Source organism: Eriocheir sinensis, chromosome 42 (genome assembly GCF_024679095.1).
Source record: "Eriocheir sinensis breed Jianghai 21 chromosome 42, ASM2467909v1, whole genome shotgun sequence".
Lineage (NCBI taxonomy): Eukaryota > Metazoa > Arthropoda > Malacostraca > Decapoda > Varunidae > Eriocheir > Eriocheir sinensis.
In genome coordinates, this window is record NC_066550.1 from 14,576,270 (window position 1) to 14,585,920 (window position 9,651).

The 9,651-nt window shown below is 42.9% G+C and overlaps 1 protein-coding gene and 1 long non-coding RNA gene across 4 annotated transcripts in view; both read right to left on the minus strand.

Moving 5' to 3' along the window:
• Positions 1-1,909: 1,909 nt before the first annotated feature.
• On the minus strand, positions 1,910-4,171 carry LOC127010158 (uncharacterized). The gene is made up of 2 exons (XR_007762964.1): positions 3,375-4,171; positions 1,910-3,262 (listed from the first exon to the last, which is right to left on the minus strand). It is a non-coding gene; the product is annotated as an uncharacterized LOC127010158 (long non-coding RNA).
• A 560-nt stretch (positions 4,172-4,731) lies between these two features.
• Positions 4,732-9,651, minus strand: part of LOC127010159 (octopamine receptor beta-2R-like) — a 46,925-nt gene continuing 42,005 nt past the window's right edge. For all 3 annotated transcript variants that reach the window (XM_050884018.1, XM_050884019.1, XM_050884017.1), the window contains exon 4: positions 4,732-9,080. In XM_050884018.1, the coding sequence (XP_050739975.1) occupies positions 5,128-6,504 (1,377 nt within the window). In that variant the 5' untranslated portion in view covers positions 6,505-9,080 and the 3' untranslated portion in view covers positions 4,732-5,127. The remainder of the gene's footprint in view (positions 9,081-9,651) is intronic.

Here is a 9,651-nt window from a genome sequence, read left to right on the forward strand (position 1 = left end):
GTGTTTATCTTTAATATCGGAACAAATTATATTGAGAGAGAGAGAGAGAGAGAGAGAGAGAGAGAGAATATATTTCACTAATTTCTAAAGTTTTCATCTAAATTATCTTTCTATCTTCAAGTCAAATTAAAGTTTATATTCTCAGAGACTTTTGCCCCCACATACACTACTTCCAAAGGCCAAACAGGAGATCAGTCAGGTTCTAATGTGTGTTTCTTTAGGTTCACGGTACAGAGGAAGGGTCACACTACCACCTGGGTCATAAAACTACCCCTGGAAATGCCCAAAACTCCTACGAAAGCCTTGTCAAATGTGTTCTTTTAGGTTCACGGTACAGAGGAAGGGTCAGACTACCACCTGGGTCATAAAACTACCCCTGGAAATGCCCATAAAGCCTACGAAAGCCTTGACAAATGTGTTCTTTTAGGTTCACGGTACAGAGGAAGGGTCAAACCACTACCAGGGTCATAAAACTACCCCTGGAAATGCCTAAAACTCCTGCGAAAGCCTTGTCAAATACGTGAACTTGGGCGCAGAAATGTGTAGGAATTTGACCCTAAGTTCCTTCATCTCTAAACTTTGCACAAACTAAGTTACATGTCACACAAACCAACTTAAGTCCTGTGTTAACTTTGATGCTTTGGACTTTAACTTATCTTCCAATAGTGTTAAGTTTGGGTTAGGTTAAGTTGCTATGTTGAACTTGGCATAAATTAAGTTAGGTATCGCAAACTAGTCGGTCAGTCAGTCAGTCTAGTCAGTTAGGCCCCTTTCACACGCGGGCGAGGCTCGTGTCCGCGCTTATAAGACAGACCCGCGTCAACTTATGATTGATGTTTTCCCTAAACTCATTCAGTATCTTTCTTGATTTCAATGTGATTTGTTGTGCGTTCATTTTCCTGTTTTACTTTTTATTTCTTACTTTATTTATAGGAAGAATTTTCATGCTCTCCTCCCTCGGGTGTACTTCCTCATCTCTCCCTTCATCTTCCCTCCCCCTTCATCTTCCCTCTCCCTTCATCTTCCCTCCCCCTTCATCTTCCCTCTCCCTTCATCTTCCCTCTCCCTTCATCTTCCCTCTCCCTTCATCTTCCCTCCCCCTTCATCTTCCCTCTCCCTTCATCTTCCCTCTCCCTTCATCTTCCCTCTCCCTTCATCTTCCCTCTCCCTTCATCTTCCCTCCTCCCCTTCATCTTCCCTCCCCTTCATCTTCCCTCCGTTCTTCTTCCCTCTCCCTTCATCTTCCCTCTCCCTTCATCTTCCCTCTCCCTTCATCTTCCCTCTCCCTTCATCTTCCCTCCCCCTTCATCTTCCCTCTCCCTTCATCTTCCCTCTCCCTTCTCTCCTTTTTCCCATTTTCTCTTTTTACTCTGCCATCTACCTTAATTTTTGGTCTTTCATTTTATTAATTTTATTCCTTTATCTCCCTTCCTCCTCCAACTCTTTTTGTCTCTCCTTTCCTCCAATGGATGACCTCGCTGTTCCTGGTTTTCATTACATTTTCCTGCCTTTCACCCGCCTCTTTCCACCTCCGTGCGGGTGTCAGCCAGTTTTCACCCGCGCCGTCTGAAAGGATACGTGGGAAGGCCTGTGTCCGCTTCATCAGCACGGACGCAGGCCTCGCCCGCAAGTGTGAAAGGGGCCTAAGTCGATCAGTCAGTCAGTCAGTCTAGTCAGTTAAAAATGGTAGCTAGTCAGTCAGTCACTAGTCAGTTAAATAAGGCAGGCAGTCAGTCAGTCAAAAATTTTATATATGAAACAAAAAATGCAGAAAATAATAATAATAATAATAATAATTTGAATATCTGTTTTTTTTCAATGTTTGTAACTTTTTTAATGTAATCTTAGTGTCGTTTTTATGTATATTTGTGTGTTTGTTTGTTTGTTTGATAGGTGGTTCATTCATTCATGTTATCGTGTGTGTGTGTGTGTGTGTGTGTGTGTGTGTGTGTGTGTGTGTGTGTGTGTGTGTGTGTGTGTGTTACTACTACTACTACTACTACTACTACTACTACTACTACTACTACTACCACCACTTCTGCTCTACCACCACCACCACCAATAATAATAATAATAATAATAAATAATTATTCTTTATGTATTAAATTATGGATATTTTATGTATACTCAGTGTTAAAAATTATTGAATATTTATGTATATTTGAAATGTTTATGTATACCTGTGTATGTATATATATGTATGTGTGTGTGTGTGTGTGTGTGTGTGTGTGTGTGTGTGTGTGTGTGTGTGTGTGTGTGTGTGTGTGTGTGTGTGTTTTATCTAACTTCCTGTACAAAAAACAAAAACACAAAAAAATAATAACAATAATCTTTTTAAATGTACATACAGACGCACATGGAGAGAGGTCACACACACACAGCCTCCCCATGTGCGCGTATTCATGTGTGCACGTAACTAACTTATGTATGTACGCACAGGCAGGATCTATGTGTACGTGTGTGTTTGTGTGCATGTGTGTGTGTGTGTGTGTAGTGAAGGCAAGTCATGAATCCCTATTGATAGCTTGTGAAGAGAGTTTGAAACCTTTGTATGGAATTGGAACCTTTATTATGGTGCCAAGAAAGGGATTTAAAGCTATTTTTACCCTTAAATCCCCTTTGGTAGAGAGTGTGAGGCTTGTGAGATGGGATTGAAACCTCTGTGAGCACTCAAACCTTTGTAAGTCACATTGGAATCTTTGTTAGTAGTATTGGAACCTCTCTGAATAGCATTGGAACCTTTGTTAGTTGTATTGGAACCCTTATATATAGCATTGGAACCTCTCTGAAAAGCATTGGAATCTATAATAAGTAGTGTTGCAACCTCTCTGAAAAACATTGGAATCTATTTGAGTAGTATTGGAACCTCTGAAAAGCATTGGAATCTATTTAAGTAGTGTTGGAACCTCTCTGAATAGCATTGGAACCTCTTTGAGTCTGCCTTGTAGGGGGTTGGGCAGGGAGATTTGCCCCCTCCCCAAAAATAGACAGCCCCACTATGATAGAAACAGCCCCCCTTATGATAGAAACGGCCTCCCTTACAATAGATTCAACCCCTTAAGATAGATTCAGCTCCTTACGATAGATTCAACTCCTTACGATAGATTCAGTCCCTTACAATAGATTCAGCCCCTTACAATAGATTCAGCCCCTTACAATAGATTCAGCCCCTGACAACAGATTCAGCCCCTTACAATAGACTCAGCCCCTTATGATATTGAGCCCCTTACAGTAGATTCAGACCCTTACAATAGATTCAGCCCTTTACAGTGCATTCAACCCCTTACAATAGATTCAGCCCCTTACGATAGACTCAGCCCCTTATGATATTGAGCCCCTTACAATAGATTCAGCCCCTTACAATAGATTCAGACCCTTACGATAGATTCAGCTCCTTATGATAGATTCACCCCCTTTACGATTATCACAGCCCCCCTACACAAGAAATAGCCCCCCCTCCCCCCCCCACACACACTCCCCCTCCATTTCAAGTCTTGGCTATGGGTTTGCTGTGAGTAGGATCAGAACCTTTGTAGTCCTGGGGGATCAATTAAAGAGAGGTTCCAATGCTGTCAGGAGAAGGTTCAAGACACACTTTCTCTTTCCATTCCCTTTAAGTCAGCGTGGGAGAGTTTATGAATCTCTTAAAAGGTGTTCTGATCCTCTTGTTGTTCCTGCTAAAAGTACTGCTTATGTTACTGCTATTACTACTACTACTACTACTACTATTACTACTACTGTGCTGATCCAAATTTGAGTTACATAAGATTTCCTACTACTACTACTACTACTACTACTACTACTATTATTACCACCACTACTACTACCACAACTACTACTACTACTACTACTACTACTACTATTACTACTATGCTACTTAATCATATATAAGACTTAAAAATTAGGGTTCCAAGATGTCTTACTACTTACAACTACTTACCATTACTACTTACAACTACTTACAGGTGCTAATTAGGGCTGTTCCAGGTGTCCCAAGGCTCAGGTAGACAGGTGGACTCTCTCTCTCTCTCTCTCTCTCTCTCTCTCTCTCTCTCTCTCTCTCTCTCTCTCTCTCTCTCCTTGCTGTTGTTTTCCTTGTTTTCCTTGATTTTTTTTTGTCTGAAGAAACTATTGTCTTGTTTTTGTTTTTTTCTTGTTTTTCTTGAATTTATTTTTTATTTTTTTGTCTGAAGAAAATATTGTCTTGTTTTTTTCTTCATTTTCGTTTTTTTTTTTTTTTTTTTTTTTTTTTTTTTTTTTGTCTTATGAAAATATTATTGCTCTCTGTTGTTGTTTAGTCTTGTTTTTTTTCTTATGTATTGTTTTCTTCTTCTTCTTATTATTATTATTATTATTATTATTATTATTATTATTGTTATTAATTATTATTATTATTATATTTTTTCTTCAGTAATTTTGTCTTTTTCTTCCATTATTTTCTTTTCTTCTTCATTTTCTTCTTTCTTAATGTTGAGGATTTGTATATGACTCCTCCTCCTCTTCCTCTTCCTCCTCCTCTTCCTCTTCTTCTCAGAGTTAGTATTGAGTTCATGGTGGTATTGTTCACTACTACTACTACTACTACTACTACTATTACTACTACTACTACTACTACTACTACTACTACCACCACCAGTCCCATACTTTACCATGCTACTCTGAGGAAGAAGAGGAGGAGGAGGAGGAGGAGGAGGAGGAAGAAAGAGGAGGAGGCAAAACAGATGTATATAGCAAAGAGAGAGAGAGAGAGAGAGAGAGAGAGAGAGAGAGAGAGAGAGAGAGAGAGAGAGAGAGAGAGTATGTATGTATGTATGTAATGGAGGATTCTAATTAAATATAAGTGTAGTGGCAAGCCGATTTTATTGTCCCAAGAGAGGAGGAGGAGGAGGAGGAGGAGGAGGAGGAAGAAGAGGTACTGGATTCGTTGTAGAAGGAACATCGGAAGAAGAGGAGGAGGAGGAGGAGGAGGAGGGTGGGACAATATATGGAGGCTGAGGAGGAGGAAGGAAAGGATGGGGAGGAATGTTACCCAGATATCCACATACAGGACCACTTCCAGGGAATGGGAGGAATGGGAATGGGGAGGGGAAGGGGCGTGGTGAGAGGTAGCAACCCCTTCCTTCACCCCTACACCTCGCACTCCTCCCTGCTGACCCTACTCCCACTCTTAGCCTTCACAACAGTCACGTGACCATTATGCTGGAGGCAGAGATCCGAGTCGTAGGGCGGTCCCCCCCCGGCGTGGCTTCCCCAGGGGTCCCGCTCCACCCCACAGCGGCCCACGCACTCCAGGGTCCTCTTGAACGCTTCCCGAAAGTCCCTGTTGAAGTAGGCGTAGATAGCCGGGTTCAGCATGGAGTTGAAGTAGCCTGTCCAGAAGAGCAGAGGTTCGACCACCGGCGGCATCGGACAGGCATCCCCGCAGAGAGTCACGGTGACGTACCAGATGAAGAACGGCAGCCAGCACAGGATGAACGCCCCCATGATGATCCCGAGGGTGCGTGCCGCCTTGTGCTCGCGTTTCAGCTTGATTAGGTTACGTTCCTTGGTCGGGGTGGCCTCCTGACCGTCGCTGGAGGGCCGGTGTACCATCAACCGACGCCCGGATCCGCCGCCGAGACCTTCCCCAAGTGCCGCCTGTGACCCAGTGCCAGTACCTCCACCGGCGCCGTTCGCTGGTGGTAGGTGCGTGGAAGCTGTCGTGGTGGTGGTGGAGGACGAGGTGGACGTGGCAACACCGGCGTACGATGCTAGACGCGTGTGGCGGTGTAGCATTCGTTCCTGCCGGGTTGCCTCCAAGTAAATCCGGTAATACATGTAGACCATCACGCTGCAGGGTATCCAGAAGGAGATGGAGGAGGAGATCAGCGCGTAAGCCATGTTCACCACGAAGTCACACGTCGGCGGACCTTCGGCGGCCTCTGCGGCGGCTTCGGCGGTCGTGTACCAGCCGAGGAAGATGGGCAGGAAGGAGATCAGCAGCGGCGCCGTCCAGACCAGTGACAGCATGACCGCTACACGCCGCTTCGTCATGACCATCGGGTACTCGAGCGGCCGTACGATGGCGTAGTAGCGGTCGATACTGATGCAGCAGAGATGGAGGATCGAGGCGGTTGAGGCGTAGACATCGAAGGAGTTCCAGACATCGCAGACGGTCCGGTTGAAGAGCCACCGCCCCGCGATCTGCTTGGAGGCGTTGAAGGGCATGACCATGATCGCCACGAGGATGTCCGCGATGGCGAGCGAGACCACGAAGTAATTGGTGATGACTCGCAGCCTCCTCACCCGCACCACGCTCACCACCACCAGGAGGTTCCCCAACACCGCGCACACGATGATCAACGCCATACACAGCGCCTTCAACACCGCCACCGCCGGCACCTCCTCTTCCGCCTCATCAACACCAATGAGTTCAACACCGCCAACACCACCACCGCTGTCTGTCTGGTTGGTGGTGTCCTGCAGCCATGGCGGTGGTGATGAGGACCAAGGTAAAGTCTCCATTGCGGTTGTACGCCACACCGACCACCGTCAACACCACTTCGGACACTGGTGATGAAGGTGGTGATGAAGTTGTTGGTGGTGGTGGTGGTTGGCGCGACACTTATATACACCACCGATGGTAGTTTTGGCACAGTAGTATTAGTATTAGTAGTGGTAGTGGTAGTGGTGGTGACTGTAGTAGTAGTAGTAGTAGTAGTAGTGGACGAGTTGAACAAGTGAGTGAGTGAGTATTAACAATTTGGAGGTGAGAACAGCAACAAGTGGTGATGAAAAGTGGTGATGAAAAGTGGTGATGAAAAAGTGGTGATGAAAAACCGTAAGAAGTGGAAGTCCTCAGAAATCACCACCGTTTTTGTACCTAAGAGTGAGTGAGTGAGTGAGCGAGCGAGTGAAGGTGAGCGAGGCCTATCTCTATCGCACTTTCTCTCTCTCTCTCAATTTAAAGATACACAGAAAAATAGAGTTATCTTTAAGACCGAACCATATGATCACAGATTGGTTTTGACAGAGGTACACACACACACACGCACACACACACTTATACGCACACACACACGTACATGGACACAACGTCGAGTATATATTTACTTACACAACACCATTTAACACCTTTGTAAGTATTTGTAAGTATTTGTAAGTAGAAATAGTAGTAGTAGTAGTAGTAGTAGTAGATGTTTTTTTGTGTTTCAAGATATATTTTCACAACACTTATACATATATTATTATTATTATTATTATTATTATTATTATTATTATTATTATTATTATCACATTTATGCTATAGAGGTTTTTTATAGAGGAGAAAAATATATAATCTATGTATGTATGTATGTGTATGTATGTATGTATGTATGTTTGGAAGGCCCGTGTGTGTGTGTTCCTATGACATACACATCAATAGACGCACATGGACGTACACACGGGAGGAGAAAACGTACACACACGCACACGGATCACAATCATGTATGTTTTTTATGTACGTTTTTTATGTGTACTTCTTAAACCTACACGGCGACACTTACACATGTACGTTTAAAGATCACAGAAGGTTTACATGTGTGTATTTCGGAAGCTTGGACTACGTACACATACACGCACGCACATACGCACACACTCACGTACACACACGCACATGAAAAATAGAGCTTCTGTGTGTGTGTACGTTTTTTACAGCTGCAGAAAACGCACATGAACGTACACATGTATGGAAAAAAATAGAATCTTACATGTGTGTGCGTATTAGTTTTGACGTACACAGATACACACACACGTACACACACAGGTACACACAGCTCCTCTAGTACTAATGCCTCTGTGTGCGTATTTGGGACACGTACACACACACGCACACACGTACATGCACATCAACTTGTTGCACATGAGATCCGAAAAAATCGTACACGGGGGATCCAGAAAAGAACACAGACCTTGAAACGCACACATGTATGTACGCACACGAATGGAAAGACGTACACGGACCTATTCTATACGTACATGACCTTGAGAATACGTACACAGCTTAGAAATGTGTGCGAGGCCTTAAAATACGCACACAGCCTTGAAGAAAACGTACACAGCTTGAAAATGTGTATACGAGGGCCTTAAAATACGTACATAGCCTTGAGGAAACGTACACGGCTTGATAAGACGTACACAAGATGCCTTAAAATACGTACATGACCTTGAGGAAACGTACACGGCTTTGATTTACGTACACACAGATTAGAAAAAGTGTACACGGAGCTCTTAGAATACGTACATGACTCTTACTAACGTACACAGCTTGAAAAAGGTGTACACGGCAGATTTCAGAATACGCACATGGATTTCAGAATACGTACACAGACTTCTGGAAAACGTACACAGGCTCCAGAAAAAACGTACACAGCCCAGAGAAAGGTGTACACGGCAGATTTCAGAATACGCACATGGATTTTAGAACACGCACATAGATTTCAGAATACGTACACAGACCTCCAGAAAACGTACACAGCCCAGAAAAAAGGTGTACACGGTAAATTTTAGAATACGTACATGGATTTCAGAATACGTACACAGACTCCAGAATACGTACACAGGCTTCTGGAAAACGTACACAGACTCCAAAATACGTACACAGACTTCTGGAATACATACGCAGCCCAGAAAAAGGTGTACACGACTTGGGAAAACGTACACGAGAGGCCTTAGAATACGTACACAGACTCCAGAATACGTACACAGACGTCTGGAAACGTACACACAACCTTGGAAATGCGTACACGGCTTCAGTTTATACGCACACACACGTTTCGAAAGGTGCACATGGGCCTTTCAAAATACGTACACACACACAGACACACACACACTTACACAACCCACGAGAGAAAAACAACCCAATATCTAACGTACACACACACGTACACACACCTCGTTGCCAGAAGAGGTGCACATATGTACGTATTTGATTGGTGCACACGAAGCCCCCGGAAGTGACGTCACGATGCCTCTGGAAGTGACGTCACGATGCCTCCGGAAGTGACGTCAGGGCAGCCGGTTACAGGGTGGCGGGGGGGGGCGTAGACAGTCACTTATATCTGAAAAAAAAGAAGAATATTGTTGTTGTTGTTGTTGTTGTTAGAGAAAGAGAGACAGAGATATACAAATTTCTCTCTCTTTCTTTTTCATCTTTTTTTTTCTTTTATACTTCAATCTTTTTTTTTCTCTCTCTCTCTAGTCGTAGTAGTAGTAGTAGTAGTAGTAGAAGCAGTAGTAGTAGTAGTAGTAGTAGTAGTAGTAGTAGTAGTAGTAGTAGCAACAGTAATAGTAATAATAATAATAATAATAATAATAATAATAATAATAATAATAATAATAATAATAATAATAATAATAATAATAATAATAATAATAATAATAATAATAATAATAATAATGATTACATTTATAATACGTGGAGGTGTAACACGCATATTAAATACACACTAATTTAATTACCACCTCGTCCAATTATATATGCCATTACATATTTATTCAATTATTTTTTTAGAAGATAATTTCATATATATAATTACAAATTTCCAATAATGCATAGTGCCCTTGATGTAATAAGCTTCCTCTCTCTCTCTCTCTCTCTCTCTCTCTCTCTCTCTCTCTCTCTCTCTCTCT